The 22,792-nt window shown below is 34.0% G+C and overlaps 1 protein-coding gene across 1 annotated transcript; it reads left to right on the plus strand.

Moving 5' to 3' along the window:
- The first annotated feature begins 616 nt into the window (after positions 1-616).
- Positions 617-22,395, plus strand: LOC110289237 (vomeronasal type-2 receptor 116-like). The gene is given in 8 exon segments (XM_021155379.1): positions 617-822; positions 16,267-16,546; positions 16,944-17,446; positions 17,448-17,595; positions 17,597-17,740; positions 18,643-18,870; positions 19,290-19,413; positions 21,494-22,395. Coding segments are annotated over 8 exon segments (2,535 nt in total).
- The last annotated feature ends 397 nt before the right edge of the window (positions 22,396-22,792 follow it).

Raw genomic sequence — 22,792 nt, forward strand, 5'->3', positions numbered from 1 at the left:
TTGTTTCTTTATTCAATACACAAATTTTTAGATAATTCTGTGCTGTTAGCAGGTACTTAAATATCTGTGAGGCACATAATTCATGTTCTTTTGTTTCTGAACATCAAATATGGGAAGTTACTACTGTCTATATTGACCATCCATGTCTTTATTATCTGGAAGACTTTAAGAAAGTATATCATATATTTGCTGTTTCTTATTTCCACCTTAAGCTCATTTTTTAATGAAGTAAGCCATGTCATCTATTTCAAACAGAGGTCAGAGAACTAGTTTGGTAAACTTGATATTTCTGAATAATTGCCAAAACTGAGTCATTCTGGAATTTCAGTTTCCACCAAAATAGTTGAATTCATGAGAGAAACAGAGGAGAACGATGGTAGAGTAATTTATCAGATCTTACTCAGATGCAGAGCCCCAGGCAAGATAATGCTTAAAAATCCTTCAGAGGAGAAGAACAGGCTGAAAATAAAAGTGTTGACACTCATCACTATACATCCTAGATGAAAGTACAGTACTAAAAAGAGAGACAAGTGGGTACATACATGCAAAATTCATACATGGCATTCCATCTGATGCTTCATGTTAAACTTCTGCTCAGGCTCATAGCTTGCGTGACATGATAGATGTGTTCTCCTTCATTTCTGTCTTCTTGGTCTTAAAGGCTTCCATGCTTTTCTGCTCTTTGAATGAACCCAAGTGCTTTTTGAGAATAAAAGACAGGAAAAACAAGGATGGCGATAAGAAAGTTGATTGCTTTTTTTCCATTTATACTAAGCATGGACATATGAAGAGTGATCATTTTAGTGGAAATCTAGACAAGCAGTAAGTGCTTCCTTAATTCATTTACTTTTGATCAATTATTAGACGACCAGTCTCTCAGTCATTGATCTGTTTTGTTCTCCTTCACTACTGAGTATCTAAGTGATTATTTTGTCTTACTGGTAATGATTTCACTGTATATTTCATTGCCTGCACTCCTAGATTCACATTTTTCAGATTAAAAACCTGAAGAATATGTACATTTTATCATGATCCTAGAGTGACACCCATTTTTAGTGATACTTCCCATTCCTGGCTGTTATGCTTTCCCCTACAAACACACCCTCAAACACAGCATTTATTGATTTTAGATGCTGAAATAAATGTTTCTGTGCTCTATTAGTATTTCATCCATCAGAAAAGAATGCTGAATTCCTCAGCAGAGAACAATGGTGCATCTGGCCTACCTAGGGCTAAAGATCTCTAAAAGATTACTTTAGGTTTTGGGCAAATAATCTATATATCATTATTTATTATTCTGTTGTCGGATTTTTTTTTGCAAATGAGTTGAGGATGGGAACAAAATATTTGTTCATTATGAGAATTTTGTGCTTCCCTTTTCTTGTGTTCTATTTCATAGGCATATACATATTTTTCCTGTGTTGATAACAGAACTTAGAGTTCTAGGTTACAATCAGTCAAATCAAGTATTTCAGTAAAACAATTTTTCCTCTCTTAGAAGAGGGTATGTCACTGCAAACAGTGACCTCCCATTTCCTGCTTCAAACACCAGAATAAAAGTACTACTTGTGGTACATGCTCACATGTAAGAGAGGAGTAAAAAAGTTACAGTTTTGGCAAATCCCATCATTGAGATCATTTACTGATTTCAAATTGTCATATCTCATTTTCCCATCCTATTTTTAGGTATGGAAAATATTCCATATTTATTTCTGATTTCCAAAGTATGCTAAATATAGAAAAGTGTGTATTACATGGATGTGCACAAACCACACTCTGACTTTTGTGTTTGATCATAAATTTTTATTAGTGAGTGTATTGTTGTATTTAAAAAATGGCTTTGTGTAGTTATAGCAATGTATCCTGGAACACACGCCAAGGATATGGTCACAAATTATGCTGTAAACATTTGGTTTTAAAGATGCCTCAGTATAAGACTTTTTCATATGCTCCCCTAGAGCTCAGTGAAATTTATAGTCTGAGACATAGTTGTGTTGTTTTCTAACAGTATACCAATGAAAGAAATTCAAAGTTCGGTAGGATGCTGGAAACTGTAGAGTAAATGAAAAAAATATACTCAGATGAAATGAAGAATGGTGAAGTGCCTTAAAATTCTCAATTGTGGTTTCATTTGTCAAAAATACCCTTAAGAATATTAGAGAATGAATAATTATGGGGAGCCGGGTCATATCATTATACTATTTAAATTCATAAAATACTATGCATAGTGATGTGGAATGCTGAGGAAATGATATATCAATTCAAGATCAGACATAAATGAAGATGATCTATTAGGATGTGAGGCAGAGTTTAAACATAAAATTTTCACCAAGGATGAGGCTTACAAATGTCCTGTCACTCAAAAGCATGTGACACCCTGGACATTAGAGGAACGTTTTGTCTTCCTGAGAGTCCTGTTTTTGATATTTTTAAGCCCTCCTTTTTTTAAACATTGAGTCATTGTCAACTGATGCATCAATGTGTGTCAGTGATGTATACTCTTTTGATAAGGGCACTGAAAATTTTAGGTGTAATAAGCAAAACATGAAATTATAGATTCTTTTATTATTCAGGGTTACAACGTTATAAGGAAAAAATAAGTCCTGTCCAAAGAAATGTTATAACTTCTCCTAAAAAATGAGAGTTCAATAATGCAAAAAAGGCAAACATTTTATATGCATATTTCTTTTGCTGCCTTTTTACAAATACAATATATATAAACTTAATACTTTTTACTAAAAATACTAATATTATCATAAATGTCTCATGTATAAGAAGATGTATGATCCTGATCATTTATTTATTTTGTTTTTAGCATAAATTTATGTTATTTAAATATATGATTGTTTAATTTATTTCACTGATAACATCCATTTATTTCATAAAAGATAAAAAAAACCCTGTTTCCAAAGTAATCATATGTTTTAGTATATATAATGTCTAGAGCACAGAGTTGGCTATTTGCCTATATAAAGTTAGTTTATCAGTTTATTTTTCTATTATTATTAAGAACATAATAGTATAGTTGATAAGCAAAATGAGTTTATATGAGTAAATCTTAGAATGAAAATCAACCTACATGTTGTTTTCTCTGAATAATAATAGAATTATATGTTAAAGGGGGTAAATTATGGCTTGTAGAGAATGGTTATAATTCAAACAAGTAAAACATATTAATCATGTCTAATAAATATCTTTTGTGGAATATCAAATTATGGAATAGCATTTTGTCTTATGAGTTACTAATAATATATTTTATAATATTTTAAAGCTTTGACATACAGAACTACTTTCTATACATTTAATTTAAAAGTTTTCCCCTTTGCTGTGCATAACCAACCTGTGTGCTTTAGTATTTATAATTTGTTCTATCATATTTAGAATAATAGTGATAATCCACTATACTTTACAATAAAACTATACATTACTTGCTTTAAGTGGCTATCAATTTTATAATATACTCTTTTTGTTACACATTCTTAAAAAAATCGTTATGATTATTTGATTCTATTTCACTGAACAAAATATTTCTGTGATTCTTACTTGTCTCAAGTACTTTTGAGTTTAAAGTGTTAAAGCACAGAAGACCTTGAATTTTGGGGAAGAACCAAATATTATACTTCATCATATTTCACTGTCAAATAGCTTATGTCTTGCAATGGGTGTAGAGAAGTAGCTATATTACAGATCTAGTCCTTTCTTTGCTGTAAGTGATACAGAAATTTATAAATATATTTAGTAAGAAATTATAGTACCTAAAAACTCTTTATGCATATTATTTTATCTTGAATGTATAATGCATTTAATATAGTGGACTGATACTCTTTATCTATAGTACATCTTCAGATGCAATCTTTCAGAAATATTACCATATAATTTTCCTTCTGAATTTAGGGATCATTTCTTGGTATATAGTTTAACAAACTAGATTTCACATATTCCAATTACTCTGGTGCTCTTCCTGAAAGAAATTATATTGGAAGAAAATAACAAATTGCCAGTCTTTTACTAAACCCTACAAGCTACAGCAATAAAATGAATAAAAATGTTGCATTTCAGAGAGAACTACAGAAATGAGCTTTTTAATTGTTTAATTTATTTTTATTTATCATTATTTTATTTGCTACCTATTGACTTTACATCTCACTCAAAGTCCCCCTTCTGGTCATCCCCTCCTACAATCCTTCCCCTGTGGCACTTATACTTCCTCCACTTCTCCTTTGAGCAAGTTGGGGGCTCAATGATTATCACTCCCCCCTCCCAATATATCAAGTCTCTCTGAACATCCTCTCCCACTGAAGCCTGACAAGGCAACACAGCTAGAACATATCCCACATACAGGCAACATCTTTTTGTGATATGCCCCATTCCAGTTTGGGACTCTGGTATGTGTGGGGAGGCTAGGTCTACCTGTTGTGTGTTCTTTGGTTGTTGGTTCAGTCTCTGAGAAACCAAAAGTCCAGGTTAGTTGATTGATTCTGTTGGTCATTTTGTGGAGTTCCTTTCTCCTTAGGGGCTGCAAACTTTTTTCCTAGTCTTCCATTAGAGTCCCCAAACTGTGTGTGTTTGCATCTCTCTGAGTCAACTTCTGACTGGAACGTCTCAGAGGACAGCCAAACTAGACTCGACTCTGCAAGTATAACAGAGTATCATTAGTAGTGTCAGGGATTGGTACTTGCCCATAAGATTGGTCACAATTTGGACCAGTTATTGTTTGGTCGTTCCCTCGGTCTCTGATCCATCCTCTGTCCCTGAATTTCTTGTAGACATGTTACATTTGGGGTCAAAATTTTGTGGGTAGGTTGATGTACCTATTGCTCCATTGGGGTTCTTGTCTGGCTACAGGAGTTGACATTTTCAGTTTCCCCCTTCCCAATGATTTGAGTCACATTGGAGGACACTCCACATTGATTCTTGGGCTCCTCCCTTACTCCATGAATCTGTTTTATCCTGAAGATGCCCCCTACTTCCCCATCCTCATTAGTTGCAGATATTTATTCATCCTCAAGGTCATCTGGACATCTCTTATGTCCCTCCCCACACCTTATCCTGAACAGCCTCATTCTCCTTCCCTGCCTCTTTTCCATCCAGTTCTTTACCTCTGTCTGCCTCTTATGATTATTTTATTAACCCTTCTAAATGAAATACAACCATCCTTGCTTTTTTCTCCCTTGTTATTTAGCTTCATTGGCTCTGTATTTTATGGGTAATATTCACTTATAAGTGAGTACATACCATGCAAGTTATTTTGGAACTAGGTTACATACACACAATGATATTCTAAATATCCTTTTATTTGTTTTATTTGCTACCAAACACATGGTATCTTTTTAATACCTTTAATAGTTTTCCACAACAGGTTTTGTGCATTTTAACTCCCTCCATCAAAAGTTTTAAATATATTCTTTTTTTTTCCTCTAAATAACCAATGTTATGTATTTTTCAAAAATTCTTCAGAAACAGCTTGTGTTTTCCATGTTATCTTCCAATGGAGAATGGTTTAGTTGACTTGGGTTATAGTCTTGAAGGAGATGATGTTTCCTCACAAGATCCAAATATTGCTCATATGGGTAGAATTATCTGAAAAAATTCCCTCCTTTTTCTGTAATATGATCCGGCTTAGGCTTTTAAAGTTTTGTAGAAGCTGTCACAGCTATTGTAATTTCACATGTGCAGCTTCCCTTCTATGGCCAGAGGATGATGTTTTCTTGTTGTTTCTTATCTCCTCTCATTCCTACATAATTTTTGCACTTTTTCATCTCATAATCCCTGATCTTGGGAAAGAGGTTGTTTTATATATTCCCTTAAATACAGTGCATGCTATAGTTTCCTATTCTTTCCACCTAAGTCAGTTTTGATTCTCTGTGTTAAGCACAATCTGTTGGAAATGTAAATTGACCAGATGAAAGAGAAAAGATGTATTAATTATAAGTTATTGGGACTACAGAATCCTGTAGTGTTGTGTAGCAGATTCCTTCATGATAGATATATTCCATCCTCTAGAGAAGTTCGTTAATAAAGAAAATAAACAACTCAAAATATACTTAGTAATTCCTCAAAACTGGCAGGATTCATAAAGCCCCTGTCTCTCAAGAGTAGAAAGGTAAAAATTCTGAGGTCCTCTTTTATACAATTCATGATGCAAAGAAATTTCTGAGACAGGCAGTTATCTCAAAGTAGCAGAAACCAGCTAAGCAGGCTAGAAAGGTGAAAAAACCAGCCTAGCTGATAATAGAAGGTTCATAGTAATTGAGCTTCCTAAAAAGAATATACTCACACCCATTTTCTGCTTGAAGATTATTCAATGTGATCCAGGTTGACAGCTTTGGTGAGTGTCATGCATACTGTGGTTAGCTTTGGTGATAGAGTTGGTTCTAGATCACTTCTGATTCTGTTACTAACTCCTCACCTATATTCCTATAGATAGCTTAAATAAAACTTATTTGTTCACCAATTAGAACTTAGTTTCATCCATACTTTAATATTTTATGGGTTTTTATATATGGGGTGTACATTCATGGGTTCTGTATTTGCATAAAATGTAAATCACATAACATGATTGACACCAGAAGAAGGAATCAATATAACAAAAGAGTTCTACTAAACAGTGAGTACATATCATTTGAGATCTTCTGTCACTGGGTTACCTCACTCAGGATAATGCCCTCCAGGTCCAATTATTTGCCTAGGAATTCCATAAATTCATTCTTTTTAATAGCTGAGTAGTACTCCATTGTGTATATGTACCACAATTTTTGTATCCATTCCTCTGTTGAGGGGCATCTGGATTCTTTCCAGCTTCTGGCTATTATAAATAAGGCTGCTATGAATATAGTGGGGCATGTTTCTTTCTTACTAGTTGGAACATCTTCTGGATATATGCCCAGGAGAGGTATTGCGGGATCCTCTGGTAGTACCAAGTCCAATTTTCTGAGGAACCGCCAGACTGATTTCCAGAGTGGTTGTACAAGCTTGCAATCCCACCAACAGTGGAGGAGTGTTCCTCTTTCTCCACATGCTCGCCAGCATCTGCTGTTACCTGAATTTTTGATCTTAACCATTCTGACTGCTGTGAGATGGAATCTCAGGGTTGTTTTGATTTGCATTTCCCCGATGATTAAGGATGCTGAACATTTTTTCAGGTGTTTCTCAGCCATTCGGTATTCCTCAGGTGAGAATTCTTTGTTTAGCTCTGAGCCACATTTTTTTAATGGGGTTATTTGATTTTCCGAAGTCCACCTTCTTGAGTTCTTTATATATATTGAATATTAGTCCTACTCACTGATAAGTGTATATTAGCTCAGAAATTTAGAATACCCAAGATATAAGTTATAATTTGCAAAACACATGGAACTCAAGAAGAACGAACACCAAAATGTGGACACTTTGCCCCTTCTTAGAATTGGGAACAAAACACCCATGGAAGGAGTTACAGAGACAAAGTTTGGATCTGAGACAAAAGGATAGACCATCTAGAGACTGCCCTATCCAGGGATCCATCCCATAATCAGCCTCCAAACGCTGACACCATTGTATACATTAGCAAAATTTTGTTGAAAGGACCCTGATATAGCTGTCTCTTGTGAGACTACACCTAGCAAACATATAAGTGGATGCACACAGTCAGATATTGGATGGATCACAGGGCCTCCAATGGAGGAGCTAGAGAAAGTACCCAAGGAGCTAAAGGGATCTGCAACCCTATAGGTGGAACAATATTATGAACTAACCAGTACCCCGGAGCTCTTGACTATAGCTGCATATGTATCAAAAGATGGCCTAGTTGGCCATCACTGGAAATAGAGGCCCATTGGACATGCAAACTTTATATGCCCCAGTACAGGGGAACGCCAAAAAGTGGGAGTGGGCGGGTAGGGGAGTGGCGGGGGGAGGGTATGGTGGACATTTAGGATAGCATTGGAAATGTAAATGAGGAAAATACCTAATTAAAAAAAAAGAAATACATACTGAAAAAAAACAAAAGCAAACAAACAAACAAACAAACAAAAAAAGAGTTCTAGAAGGGAGTGAGTCTGTGGTCCTTTCTATGTTAGCAAGGCATGTGACCTAGTCTCAGAAGCCTGATGAAGGAGCATTTACAAAGGAAATTCTGATACAGCTGTCCTTGATTAGATAGTAGGTGTTGATATATGTCTTTTTGGTATGGCAGCCATTACATGATTATTGGTTTTGTTAGTAAGACATGTAACAAATACTAATACATCAGAATTAGTAGAACATTTGGATAGCAGTCTCCATGTATGTGGTTTGACATGATGTGTGTATGTGTGTGGTTGATTAATTGGGTCCACTACATAAATACATAGAAATCCTGAAAATAGTTTAGAAGTTTAATTTTTGAGATTACTTCATGGGGGTCAAGATTGTATGCCAGAGAAGTTTGCAAGTTTGCATGGTCCATGTTATTTATAGCTACAGAAACATGTGGTTCTGAGATTGCAGTGAATCATAATGTTGTTTGTGTATATGAAGAATTGCAATAAAAGAAGTAGCTGACATCATCTATCTTAGCCTCTATCTGGCAAATAAATGAGAAAAATGAGAAAATGATATAGTAAGTGCCATAGAAGGTATCATTTAGGTCCAAACTATAATAGGAAAAAAGTAAACAAAGCAAAATAAAAACAAAACAAAATAACAACAACAGCAGCAGCAGCATCAACAATATTAAAAAGTAATTAATTGGTGATCAAGTATCCAGGTGGGAGCTTTTTGCATAGTCTGTTAAAAAAAACTAAGTAAGTCAAGAAACATGGAAACACCTGAACTGATGGAAATAAAGAGAACTTTTTTTTTTAATTTATTTTTTTATTAGGTATTTTAATCGTTTACATTTTCAATGCTATCACAAAAGTCCCCCATACCCACCCACCCCCAATCCCCTACCCACCCAATCCCCTTTTTGGCCCTGGGGTTCCCCTGTACTGGGGCATATAAAGTTTGCAAGTCCAATGGGCCTCTCTTTGCAGTGATGGCCGACTAGGCCATCTTTTGATACATATGCAGCTAGAGACAAGAGCTCCGGGGTACTGGTTAGTTCATATTATTGTTCCACCTATAGGGTTGCAGTTCCCTTTAGCTCCTTGGGTAATTTCTCTAGCTCCTCCATTGGGGGCCATGTGATCCATCCAATAGCTGACTGTGATCATCCACTTCTGTGTTTGCTAGGCCCCGGCATAGTCTCACAAGAGACAGCTATATCTGGGTCCTTTCAGCAAAATCTTGCTAGTTTATGCAATGGAGTCAGCGTTTGGAAGCTGATTATGGGATGGATCCCTGCATAAGGCAATCACTAGATGGTCCATCCTTTCGTCACAGCTCCAAATTTTGTCTCTGTAACTCCTTCCATGTGTGTTTTGTTCTCATTTCTAAGAAGGGGCAAAGTGTCCACACTTTTGTCTTCATTCTTCTTGAATTTCATGCGTTTAGCAAATTGTATCTTATATCTTCGGTATCCTAAGTTTCTGGGCTAATATCCACTTATCAGTGAGTACATATTGTGCGAGTTCCTTTGTGACTGGGTTACCTCACTCAAGATGATGCCCTCCAGGTCCATCCATTTGCCTAGGAATTTCATAAATTCATTCTTTTTAATAGCTGAGTAGTACTCCATTGTGTAAATGTACCACATTTTCTGTATCCATTCCTCTGTTGAGGGGCATCTGGGTTCTTTCCAGCTTCTGGCTATTATAAATAAGGCTGCTATGAACATAGTGGAGCATGTGTCCTTCTTACTGGTTGGGACATCTTCTGGATATATGCCCAGGAGAGGTATTGCTGGATCCTCTGGTAGTACTATGTCCAATTTTCTAAGGAACCGCCAGACTGATTTCCAGAGTGCTTGTACAAGCTTGCAATCCCACCAACAATGGAGGAGTGTTCCTCTTTCTCCACATCCTCGCCAGCATCTGCTGTCACCTGAATTTTTGATCTTAATCATTCTGACTGGAGTGAAGTGGAATCTCAGTGTTGTTTTGATTTGCCTTTCTCTGATGATTAAGAATGTTGAACATTTTTTTCAGGTGCTTCTCAGCCATTCGGTATTCCTCAGGTGAGAATTTTTTGTTCAGCTCTGAGCCCCATTTTTTAATGGGGTTATTTGATTTTCTGGAGTCCACCTTCTTGAGTTCTTTATATATATTGGATATTAGTCCTCTATCTGATTTGGGATAGGTAAAGATCCTTTCCCAATCTGTTGGTGGCCTTTTTGTCTTATTGACGGTGTCTTTTGCCTTGCAGAAGCTTTGCAATTTTATGAGGTCCCATTTATTGATTCTCTATCTTGCAGCACAAGCAGCTATTTAAACTGAATTGCTTATCGCAAAGAGATTAGGGACTCTGTGGGACATGGAGGTTTAAGGAATAATTCTTACTTCTGTGAGAGTAGAAAAAATTGTGTTTCAACACTATAAATCAGGCTCAGTCTATTTTTTTCCCCTGCTTTCAACTTTTGGGAAAATGCAGACCCTCATCTATTTATTTACTTACTGCCTAATTGATGTTGCCATGCTCCTAACCATGATATTCATAACACTCTGAACCTGTAAGTAAGCCCACAATTAAATTCTATGCTTTGTGAGTTGCCTCAGTCATGTTATGTCTCCATAGACATAGAAAAATAACTAAACAAGAGTGTATATTTTCCTCCTGAAAAATATTATGCTAGAGGAGGAAATTATTTGACCAGCCAGAAATCCACTAGCCAAGTAAGATAAATGGTGAGTCAGGACTTGGGGCCTCATGAAATCTGGGAGTTAAAAAGTGCAGTAGGGCTATGGTCTCCCTTGTTTCTGAGTAGCGATGAATAAATTATATCAAAACAACTTAGTGTAAAAGAGTTGGAAAAGTGTAGAGAATCTCCGTGGAAAAAGAGAGGTTCATTATTTTTTTATTTTAGTTCATCCTTTCCTGTGAACAACGAAGGTAACCTCACTTTTGCTCAGATCAGATGACAATGCACTTCATAGTGTTTCTCCAAGTTATCATTGTAAGCCCAGTACTTGCTATGGGTTCATGGTTCAAGCTATTTCTTTCTCATATCTGTGGACAAGATTTTATTAAATAATCTATCATCTGAGTATTTTTTCCATATTTAGAAAAACATCTAAGGAACATAGAGGTAAATCTAAAAGGATGAGCAATCTGCATAGGAAGTAAAAAACAAGCAATGTAGTAAAAGATTGAGGGCTGGTGTGTGCTATAATGCTATATACGATCCCTGACAATGCCTTTGACAAAATTTTTCAACACTCTGTGTCTCTCTATGTAAAACAGCTACAGGAATTTTGAGGATTTTTGGCATATTGGCAGATTTGCATCGTTGCCAAGGTCCCTTTGTTATATCTTATTTGATAAAGAAGAATGTTATATGAAATTGTGACAAAATGTTCAGCAAGGTTTTGAAAAGTATAATATCTTGTAGAACAAGGTAAACACCAGTGTTTTGCAGTACCCCTTGTTCTCTCCTGTTATAATTGACCAAAATTTCAGAAGGATATAGCAGGGGGCTATAGATAAAGCAACCTTATTAAATGTTTTCTACAGGATTTTGGTCTCATTTCTGGAAAGAAGTAGAAATATAGTGCATAGCACCAGAACAACTGTTAATAATAAATAAAACTTCATAACAAGTGGAATTTATAACTGGTCCCAACCCAATGACTATAAAATCAGAATAACCAAGATAGTGCTGGACTAAAGTTTTTCTGGATAAATCTCTTTCTGGTGGTGTAAAAAATTTAACTTTGTAAATATGGCAGTCTTACTTACACTAACAATGTATGGTGTATGAAAGCACATCACCAATGTATTGCAAGATATCTTAGAATAAGTCCCTTTTAAACCCCCAACCACCATCTAGTAAATGAATCAGCAGCTAAACTGGATGAAGTACTTTAGTGGATATATCCTATTTCATTTGAGGCCTGGTACAGAAAGTGTAGTTGTATATATCCCTAACAGAATTAGTAGCTGTAGCAACATGACTGAACAAAGGTTCTGTGTGGATAGAAAAGGAACAAGTAGACAATGGGCTGAGATAAAAGAACCATGGATAATAAATAATAACTCATAATATTTGACCCATGAAAATTGTATTGATAGCTAGGCTATATTCAGGAGCATCTCTTAATGGATGTCTGTGTAGGCAAAGCATGGAAAGTAATATATAAAGAAATTAAACAGGAGTCAGAAGACTTGATAGTTTTCTTTGTAGCATTCCACAGTACATCATTCTCCTGGAAATCAGAAAGGAGATAAACATGACATAATGGCTCATGTGCCCTCAAGTGCCCTTGGAAGCTACTTGTGTTTACCACATAATATTGTCATGGAGGAGCCAATATAGGTTGACAAAAAACAAATATTATAGACATTTGTGTGAAATAGTTTGTTATTTTACTTTTCAAACAGGTGAAGACTGTTCCTGATTATCCTAATCAAATTGATACACTGATGGATTGCACTCATAAATCAACCTGCTATGTAAGAGATTGACAGGTAGATTCATGGGGCCTATGCCTGCCTGTGAGGGATGTAATTATTCCTAAATGTGTGTAGTCACAGCCACAATCCTCTTAAAAGCATTCCCATTGATGTGATAAATATACAAGCAACTATTAAGGTATTCAGCCAATGTGTTATATACACATGCCCACAAAAAATTAATTGGTAGTAAATAGGTAACCATTTCACTGAATTTATATATATATATATATATATATATATATATATATAATGTCAAATACAATGATTTACAATGGTGCCTTCACATAACTTAAAACTCCATTGAGGCTAGATCAATGGAATGAAACAAAATAGGATTTTAAAACCATAACTAAAATGTTAAGACTCCCAGGGTGTCAAAGGTGCCCTAGGGAAATGGAAATGGACAAACTAGGATCATATAAGTTGATTGAATATATATATATATATATATATATATATATATATATATATATATATATATTTACAGGGATGGGCTTTATCCCTATGAGTTGTTAGCCAGGAAGCTCTTTATGTTCCACAAACTTAAAGGTTACTGATATTGATGTTGATTTTATTAAATAGCTAGAAGGTAGTATCCTATTTCTGAAGATGCCACACTGAAAAGCTAGGATTATACTGGGGAATTCAAACGTTCTGATTGCCCTCATAGCATTAGAGGAAGCAAAGCAGGCTAAATATGGAGAACTGACACCAATATTGCTATTTGGCTATGACACTTGTATGCTGAAATAGTTACGTGCTACATAGAATATGCTTGCTTGTGCAATTTTGACTCAAGTATAATTATAAGATAAATAGTCTTTTGATTGGATTTAAGACACTTTTCAGAAGATGAAATTTACATTGAGTATGGTAAAGCAGAACAAAATTCATGCCTGGGAGGTTAGATGTCCCAATAAAGAAACAACTTCTCATGTTTTAAATGATGGGTAAGGCACAATACATTTCTTGAATGTTTTGTTATATGATAAGTAAAACCATAAGCTTAATAGTAAAATTAATTATTTACAGTGCTTGCATTTTAATTTGTATTTAAAACATAATAAATTAATATATCAGCTGGGTGTGTTGGCTCACACCTTTAATCCTAGCACTTGGGAGGCAGAGGCAGGCAGATTTCTGAGTTTGAGGCCAGCCCAGCAGTCTACAGAGTGAGTTCCAGGACAGCTAGGGCTATACAGAGACACCCCCCCCTACAAGTTAATATAAAATAGAAATCATTCTCATATTAAATATCAAATTTGCTAAGGAAAACTACATTTTATTACTGCAGTTCTCAATGTATATTTTTGTCATTCATGTATTTTCTATGAAAATATGCAATATAATTGCCATCTTATGTAAAACTTGAGTTTTGAAAAAAATGTCAACTCAGGCTTTGTATATGATTACTGATATTTGATTATCTGTGGTTCTATTTGTTTTTATTTTACAATTCTTTTTCCTTCCATGTTGCCTCAGAAGGAAGCCTACTGCTTTCTCATCAGCTACTTTTTAAATTTAATCTTCTACATGTTAGAAAACATGACAACTGTGTTTCTGTGTCTGGCCTGTACACCTATTTAAACCAAGAGTCTATACATTGTTTTCCAGCTGATAGGACTCTATTCTTCTGAATAGGGAAATAATAATCTTCCTATAGCTGTACCATGCCTTTTCAGTCATTTATCTGTTGGCCGTAAACGCAACTTTACTGCAATTTCTATCCAATGTGTAACTTGCAAATAAAAATAATCTAAAAACTATGTGTACAGTGTCTTTGTTTCCTCTAGTATTGTCTAGTAGTATTGTCAGATACATAGAGCTATATCATATTAGAGCCCTTTTTTTTCCTTTTGATTAATATCTAAAGAATCATTCAGAAAAGTTGCCTCATGGATATCCCATGAGTGCTGCAATAATGATTACATAATTTTGCACACATGAACACAAGCTTGTGCTATTTTATTTTATTTCTTTTGTTGCTTGAGAATATAATATATGTAATCAGAAAAGCTTCACACCGATACCACAACTCTCCACTATTAGCCACCATTCCAAACCCACTCAACTCTGTGGCTCCCTTTTGTTTAAGTGAACCATGTCCAATTTGTATTTGCCAAATGGTCTTGGATGTGGTACCTTCCACAGGATAAAGGTTTTTTAATGAGTGAAAACCTAAAAAACTTAAAGATAACAGGTTATCCCTCTTCTGGCATCTATTAGTTCCTAAAGCTGATCATTGGTAGTCAAATAAAGAAAGTATGATCAGCCTTGGAACCATACACATATAAACAACACCCCCCCCTCTTCCTGTGTTTGATGGTTTTTTATGTACCACATATGCGTTCATATGTGTAGGTAGCAAATTTGTTAAAACATAGAAGTTGCTTGAGAGTGAAGTGACATGGAAAGGTTAATCGAAATAATACTTAGGGAGTAGATAGAGGAAAGGAATTGAGTTGATGAATTTTTTCATTTGAAGTTACTCCATAAATTAGAAATAGATCTGAACATTTAAAACATAAAATAATAAGTATTCACAGAACATGAAGATACAGTTACAAAGAAAGAAAACATTCTAAGTCATCTTTTAAAACAATGGTGTAAATTGTTTGAAAAGCAATCTTTTCACAAAACAGTACCATTATTAGTTTTAATGGAGAAATCAAATTCAAGAACTCAAAGTAAAAAACAACACACATCCTCCTTTCACAGAATGGCAAGGAATTTAAAAAAGCAAGCCATATCTTTATATGTATTATATTTTTAAGAACTGGAAAAGTGCAGAAACAAAGGTATTAAATATTATAAAAATACATGAGACATATAAAATTATAGAGAATATAATTAGTTCAGTCAATTTGATACCAATTACATGTCTTCAAACTGTGTATAGTAACCTGTATAAGTTATGTAATAATATGGTGAAACAGAAAGGTAGAAAAAGACAAATAAAACACTATACTCAAAATTACTGAAATGTAAAATCTTTTTAAATAAGATTATGAAGATACTTTGTGCAATAGTATTATATGAAAATATATGCTTGTAAAAAATTTTAAGTAAAAACAAAAGAAATCATGCTAAAATTATCATAAGAACAAAGGTGAACTATTCAGAAGTCAGCTATCATAAACCCAAGACCAGTGTTCTGAGATCCACTTAAATGGGTAGAATGAAGCAATCCATGTTGTTATAGTTCTCTATTCTCCCAAATTTTTCAGTCTCAAGTGTGTAAAAGAGGAGAAAAGTAGAAGAAATGAAGGGAATATTGTTATTATAGCATTATCTGTGAATACATAAACTTCTATGAACTGTTTAAAAAAAAGACCTTATTTCCCATTCTTCATACTTAGAACAATTATATGGCTTTAAACATTTCTGTTTCAGTGGAACAAAGAACCATGAATTCAGTAGACAATAAATCTCCTTCACTGTCCACATATGTTAAACACAAAAAAATCCCAAGATAATGATAAAACTAGACAAGGAGTTAGGCAAAATCTGTTTTATTTTCTATCTACTCACAGATAACAAGATAAACTTTAAGAAAATTTCAGATGTGCCACTTTTGTAACATCAACACACAGTCATTTTTAAAATCCTCCCATTCTCATACACTATAGTAACAGGACTTGTGTCACAAGATAAATATAATATATAGAGAGATGATTCAGTAAATAATTCACATTTAGATTGATTTGAGATTATCATATTTACCACCTAACCTTTAATGAACATTGTGATCTGTTTCAGGTTGACAACTAAGAACATCCACTTGATTTTATCGCTTTATTTTGCTATTGAAGAAATCAATATGAGCCCCCACCTATTACCTAATATTTCTCTATTAGTTAAAGTTGAATGTTAGTTATTGGCTGATCGGAGTAAAGTCAGTTTATACTCAAGAAGAGGTAATTATTTTCCTAACTACAACTGTGGAAACCACAGAAGATATTTAATCGTACTTACAGGACCAATGTGGTTACCAACTGCTATGCTTGGACCACTTCTGTACATCTCCAGAACTCCAGAGGTGAGGAGGGTTGGTTTGGATTTCATGAATCATTACCTCCTTTCATGGTGGTTTTCTTAGTGCTTTAGCAGATTGGAAGGCAGGGTTTGAATTTATGTGTTATTTGATCCATTAAAAAAGAATAAGCATTCAAATATTTTATAGTATATATATCAGAACATTATTGGAAATGGAGCAGAGAAGCAATGGGAATATGAAATATTTTATTGGAAGCATAAGTTCATTTTTGCTATTTAAGAGAACTACAATGAATTGGATTTTAATAAAGAGATGAATAATTTACACCTTCCAAAACTTCTGGATGTTGTTAAACAAACCTAGGTATTAGATTAAGATTTCTGTACTTTATCATCTTCGAGGTCAAGTTGGTTTATATATTTTTTTTAATGTCCTACAGCTTTACTATGGCCCATTTCACCCTCTTCTCAGTAGCTATGAACACTTTCCTTATCTGTACCAGATGGCTATCAAGGACACATCTGTAGCTATTGGCATGGTATCTTTGGTGATTTATTTCAGCTGGAACTGGGTGGGACTGATGATTTCAGATGATGGTCTAGGACTTCAATTTGCCTCTGAATTGAGAGAAGAAATGCAAAGATATGACATCTGTTTAGCCTTTGTGACTATTTTCACATATAACACAAAATTATTCTTGACAATGACTGACAAGTATTACAATCAGATCATGATGTCTTTAGCAAAAGCTGTTATCATTTTTGGAGACAAAGATTCTCTTCTACAAGTGATCTTTAGACTGTGGCAATTTTTAGACATTCGAAGAATCTGGGTTACTACCTCACAGTGGGATATCATTACAAGCAATGGAGAATTCCTCTTCAACTCCTTTCATGGTACCCTCAGCTTTTCACACCATTATTCTGAGATAGCTGGTTTTAAAGACAGTGCACCCTTTAAACTACAGTAACACCATTTCTCTTGATAAATTATGGTGGTTGAATTTTAATTGTTTTTTGTCATCATCTAATTGTAAAAATCTCAAGACATGTTTAAGAAAAATGTTGCTGAAATGGTTATCCAGCAAAAAACTTTGAAATGTCCATGAGTGACACAAGTTATAACCTATACAATGCTGTGTATGCTGTAGCCCATTCACTCAATGAGTTACTTCTGCAGCAAGCAAATACATTGTCAAATAATGTTAGGAAAGGACTGGAGTTTGAGTCTTTGCAGGTAAGGTGTCTTTATTTAAATAGATGCACAAAGACAGCATGGTAATCAGTAAAGACATATTATTGATAGCTATCTTGCACAGAAATGGTTGATGGTTACTCAGAAGAGAAAGAAATAGACTTTAGTAAAGGTGCTGTACATTAGAAAATAAAAACAACTTGAATAATATGACGATCAATGGAGAACCTTTGAAGTTTGAGTTTTTCAAAATGAACAATAAGCTCTATAACCAAGTATCTAGGAGTGTTTTGCTCAAATGTGTCAATTTCTTTACTATTTCTTGGATTATAATACAAACTACATTGGTAATATCAATTGATATCCTGTCCTCCCTGGCACTAAAGTCATCATTTGACAATTCATACCAAAATATTGTACAGAATATGACTACTATATAGAAATATTATGCATTTAACAGCTGAAATAAGAGTTTCATGCTTCTTCAGGAAGTCCTTTTGAAAAAAATAGTTTCATGCAGTATATTATTTTTGTTTTCTCATTAAATAGCACTAAGAGTCTACATATTTATTCAAGTTGCCACACTGCGATTTATCAATGTAGCAAATAATTACTAAATAAAATCAGGTCATACTCCCACTTTTAACCAATTGAGGCTTCAATTATATCTGGCATAAGATACAACTAATGACAGAAAGGGGTGAAGAAATCTGCCACACTCTACAAGCATATCATTCATTGTACATGTTCTACGGTATTCAGTCCAGTGATACATGGGAATTTCTAAACCTTTGTAATGTTTACGTTAATTTTTGTTACTCTTACTGAGTAGGTTTAATAAAGTTATATTTTGGAGAGAAATAAAATCTAGTAGAAATCTACACTTCATATCTTCTGCATTAATGTATACGTATAGTTAAACTAAAATATTACATGTGTTTTAGGTGCTCTCTTCCCTGAAGAACATCCATTTTGTAAATCCTGCTGGAGACCTAGTAAACTTGAATCAGAAAGAAAACGTGAATATAAATTATGATATTTTCAACACTGGAAATTTTTTACAAAGTTTTGGAATTAAGGTGAAAATAGGAAAGTTTTTCAAATACTTTACATATCCTCAAGAATTGTTTATGTCTGATGAAATGGTAGACCAGGCCACAGATGTTAGACAGGTGTGTTGGACTTAACTGTAGTACTCTCTATATAACATAAGAAATTTAATCCCTTGGTAGCCCTGTTCTTCCTCATGGAATATGATTTTTCACATTTAGAAATTTGTTCACTAACTTTCTATAATCCTGTATTTTTTCTTGATTTGATATTTTTTAACAGTGTTTTATACCCAAATGTGTGTATGCATATGTGTGTACATATATATATATATATATATATATATATATATATATATATACACATTTAATAACACTTGAATCATTAAAAGTCATATTAAATATCAAAAGCTACATTGGAATGTTGCATTTTAACTTAATATTTGTAAAAGGATGTTTTACAGTGGCATCATGTTCCAAGTTCTTGTAACTTCTGCCCAATAACTTAAAGTACTGTTAATGCATGTGACTTTTTTTCTCAGACTCTACCCTCAATATGCAGTATACCTTGTCATTCAGGATTTAGAAAATCCCCTAAGGAGGGAAAGGCTGTCTGTTGTTTTGATTGTATCCCCTGCCCAGACAATGAGATTTCCAATATGACAGGTAAGATTAAATTCACTAAAAATCATCACTAGATTGACTATCTTCTCCTATTATTGAAAACATTTATAAAATATCCTCTATAGGAACTTAAATGTTTAATGTCATCATTAAATAAGAAAATCAATAAAATTTCTCCTTGAAACAACACACACTTCTCTGTTTCTAATATGATTTGGCATGATCCAGAAGCTTTTCACATAAAGTTTATACTGGAAACTCCTTTAGCATAGTAAACTATGCAATTTATCCTCAGTACTTGGAAATATAGTGCACTTAATTTTTCTCTTTCCAAACACATTTGAATTGCACATTCTTGTTTTTGAAGTCAAGAGTTCTGTGATATGGCTTTGATGCTCGGGGATGTTGTATCCTTTTTGAGACATAAGTGTTTTGTAATGTGTCCTATAGTATGATGCTGAATACAACTCAGTAGGTTGTATTTTAAGTAGCACTCTAAATTAGTTTTACATGTAGAAGCCATTATGTACAAATCAGAATTAATGCTCTTGAAATAATTTTAGAAGAGGAATATGTACATGGACAATTTGGCTTTAATAGGTTGTATCACCTTCATTAGGGCAAGCGCCCAATGGAAACCATAAAAGTGATATTTATTTCAATATTTAAGGAACCAAATGAATGAAAATATCTTCTATTGGATTGAGAGAGTATAAAAATGTATAAACTCAGAGTTTTCTTTAATCTTCTGACTGGTGTATAACAAGGGGAAATGGTTTAAATGTGGAGAATAGGGAGATGATAGAATGCAGACACAGAATATTTGCACTGAAATGTGAAATATTTTTGATAGAGAAAACTACTATATGTATTATATGTAATGCACATAATTAAAGCATTTTTATGGCATACTTCATAAAATTTATTAAAACTCATGGATTATCAGATGAAATTATGGCATCAATATCAAGAACAACTGAAGAGTCAACCTTTATTTACTGAGTGTTGATTGAACAAGAAAATTCTACAAAGAAATGTTTTGAGTTCTTCTTACTTTGTAGGGGGGATGTATATAAGGAGAATTTTTAAAACAGCATACTTACAATATGAGTAAAAGTATAAAAATAGAAAATGTTGTTAGTTTTAAAATTATTATTCTGCTAGTTTAGAGGAGACCTTTTAAAAATTATGAGAAGATGGAAACAACAGAAACAGAATGTGCCTTCCTGTATGAAAGGATATAATCACTTTTCAGTCTGATCAGTGAAAACAATGAGATTGAAAGAAACCTGACAATATTATGGTGAAAATAACAATGATACCAGTGGAAAGCACTTCATTCCCCATCTAGTATTAATTGTCACATATATGTACCTGAGAGATCGAAAGTTATCTTGCTTGTGTTGTTTCTTGATAAATACAACATATTTTAGATCATTGAGAGTTAAACTTAAAATATAATATTAATAGTGGTAAATAATGTGCTGTACCAAAATCCATACATTGAAACATAACAACAAGGTAATATTTTAATGTGTATTTGGTTGGCAATTGGTTTAAAACTCCTCTGCTTTCCTTTCCTTGAATAGATAAAAAAAATTAAAGCAAGACATATATTGAATAGAGTGTGTGTATCTAAGGAATCACATGAGGACACTGACGTTTGAGTCTCATTTTATGACTGATAGCCAGACAATAACATACTTGTAAGCATATGAAATAATGTTAGGGTAGTGAGCAGTCTATAGTAATATAACTAATTCATGTATTGTCCTATGAATTATACACTACAGTTTGTTTTCTTGTAGTAAGCAGAATAGTCTCTCATTCTCCCTTTGGCTTTCTTGCAACTCTAAATATGTAAACAAAACAAAACAAAACAACAACAACAAAAAAAGGTAAAGAGCTGTGTTTGCTTAATCATGGATGAGATCAAAGAAATTTAAAAATCAAGATTTATTGTTATGAGCAATCACATGTGAATTGCTTCCATAAGAAAGGTCAATTTGGATAATTAAGTTTGATTCATTTATGAGATATATTAAATTCCTGGTGTATAGATAAATCTTTGAATAATAGAGTAATATCAATCCTGATAAAATACATTTTTTTTCTGAACCAGACATGGATTATTGTTTCAAGTGCCCAGATAATCAATATGCCAATCCAGAAGGAACTCACTGTCTCTCCAAAATTGTGACATTCCTGTCTTATGAAGACCCCATAGGAATGGTTCTGGCTTGTTTGGCTCTAGGGTTTTCTGCTCTCACAGCTGTTGTATTTGGTATCTTTTTAAGGAACCAAGACATTCCCATTATCAAGGCCAATAACCGAGCTCTCAGCTACTGCCTGCTCATCTCACTCATCTGTTGTTTTCTTTGTTCTCTGCTATTCGTTGGACAACCACGTATTGTCACATGCATCATGCAGCAGACCATATTTGCAGTTGTGTTTACTGTTGCTATCTCTACTGTGTTGACCAAGACAATTACTGTAGTAATGGCCTTCAGGTTCATTCTTCCTAGTAAAAGGATGAGATGGCTGATGACATCAGGGGCATCAATCTTGATCATTCCTATATTCACCATGATCCAACTGATTATTTGTGAAATCTGGCTGGGAACTTCTCCACCATTTGTTGACAGTGATGGGCATATTGAACATGATCATATTTTGATTGTTTGCAACAAAGGTTCAGTTATTCCCTTCTACTGTGTCCTGGGATATTTGGGTTCTATTGCACTGACAGGTTTCACTGTAGCTTTCTTAGCCAGGAATCTTCCTGATACATTCAATGAAGCCAAGTTCCTGATGTTTAGCATGCTGGTGTTCTGTAGTGTCTGGCTCACATTCCTTCCTGTCTATCATAGCACCAATGGAAAAGCCTTAGTTGTAGTGGAGGTTTTCTGCATCTTGACCTCCACTGCAGGAATATTTCTCTGCATCTTTGCTCCAAAATGCTACATTGTTTTGTTAAAACCTGAAAATAAATCTTTTCACAAGTTTAGGCACACAAAATGCTAATGTTTAAATTTCTCATTGAATTTAATCAGCATTTCCCACATTCCTGCTTCTAATCATCAAATATCTGATCAAATAGCAAGATTTGTTTCCATGCACCAGTTTTTTTGTTGTTATTTGTTTGTTTGTTTGTTTATTTATTTTACTTTTAAAAGTAAGCTTTTTATTAGAGTTCTAATATGTGACAAGGACCTCAGTTCTCATGAATAAAAACCTTGGGATTGGCAATTGCATCTCTAAAACTGGTTTTAATTTTTTTCCTTGACTTAATTGTTTGATACATTGGAATTGACTCTTAATTTGATGAATTTTCTATTCTATCATGTCTAGTAGAAAACATGTATCATTGTTCATTGTTGTATTCCACAGTATATAGGTATACTGTGGAATAAAACAATAT

This window comes from Mus caroli, unplaced genomic scaffold, assembly GCF_978045245.1.
Source record: "Mus caroli unplaced genomic scaffold, Mus_caroli_1 scaffold_8, whole genome shotgun sequence".
In the NCBI taxonomy this organism is placed as follows: domain Eukaryota; kingdom Metazoa; phylum Chordata; class Mammalia; order Rodentia; family Muridae; genus Mus; species Mus caroli.